The 1,036-nt window shown below is 62.8% G+C and overlaps 1 protein-coding gene across 1 annotated transcript in view; it reads right to left on the reverse strand.

Annotated features, from left to right (window-relative positions):
• The window catches only part of URB1 (URB1 ribosome biogenesis 1 homolog (S. cerevisiae)), a 43,360-nt gene that overhangs the window by 24,548 nt on the left and 17,776 nt on the right, over nt 1-1,036 (reverse strand). The window contains exons 17-18 of the mRNA XM_014535196.1: nt 1,015-1,035; nt 474-609 (exon numbers count right to left, since the gene is read on the reverse strand). Coding sequence (XP_014390682.1) covers nt 474-609; nt 1,015-1,035 — 157 coding nt within the window. The remainder of the gene's footprint in view (nt 1-473; nt 610-1,014; nt 1,036) is intronic.

Below are 1,036 nucleotides of genomic sequence, written 5' to 3' on the forward strand. Positions count from 1 at the left end.
GGGCACCCCCCCCCCCCCCCGGGGGGGGGGGGGGGGGAAGGCTTAACATAAAGTCTGATTCTAAGCAGATGAGGACACGCCCAGCTCAGGGGACAGTGAGCCGCCAGAAAGCTTCCCCTGGACGCTGAGGCGAACAAGCCACCCCTGGAAGCACAGAGCCGAGGGGGCGGCACCTGGTCCCCCTCCCGCCTGAGTGCCACGCGAGGCTGACCGCGGCCTCGAGAACACACCGTGAGGACTGAGCCCGCCGAGCTGTCATGAGGTTGGGCAGTAGAACCTGTGAGCTCAGATCGGCCCTGCACGAAGCAAGCCCCGCACACGTCTCCGCTCCGTCAATGGACGGGGCGATGTCGTGTCCACGTGGGCTGGGCTTTGACCAGGTTTGCGCTCGGCAACCCAGAACCTGATTCCTGTTCTGTGTCTAACGGGCCAGGGCAGCTGGGCGCAGAAGCAGGCACAGGGAGCGCACTGACCGTCGATGTGGGAGATGGGGATGCTGGCGTCGTCGGCATCCTGCTTGGCCGCGGCCTGCAGCGTGCTGGCTTCCTGGACGAAGTCGGAGGCCTTGTCGGTGTACGCGTAGGGGCTCGCCACCAACGTCAGCAGCACCTGGCACAGGGAGCGGAGAGGAGAGCAGCCGGAGGTCACAAAGGAAACGAGGAAAGTGTCCCAAACCCCCCGGTGACATAGGGAGCGGCTGCAGTGCTCACGCCTCCACGAGAACGAGAGCTTCCTGCCAAGCTCTTAAAGCGTTTGTAGAATTTTCAAAAACATCTCCTTCTGGTGTGTCTATCGTCACTTTTACCATCATCTAGTTACCACTGTCCTGTGCAAAAGCAGGTCCTTAAAGGACATTAAACAGCATCAAGTCTCCTCCTGTATTACAGACCGAGTGTTGGCAGGAAGCAGGTGAGCCAGGGGGCCGGTGGGCCTGGGGCCTGGGAAACGCCTGCCGTGGCTCCGACCCCTCGGCGGGACCCTCCCGGTACCCTCTGGGCCCGGGGCAGCGCTCACTCGTTCCAGGAACTGGAGGACG

The sequence above is a fragment of the Myotis brandtii genome, unplaced genomic scaffold (assembly GCF_000412655.1).
Source record: "Myotis brandtii unplaced genomic scaffold, ASM41265v1 scaffold139, whole genome shotgun sequence".
Taxonomy (NCBI): Eukaryota; Metazoa; Chordata; class Mammalia; order Chiroptera; family Vespertilionidae; genus Myotis; species Myotis brandtii.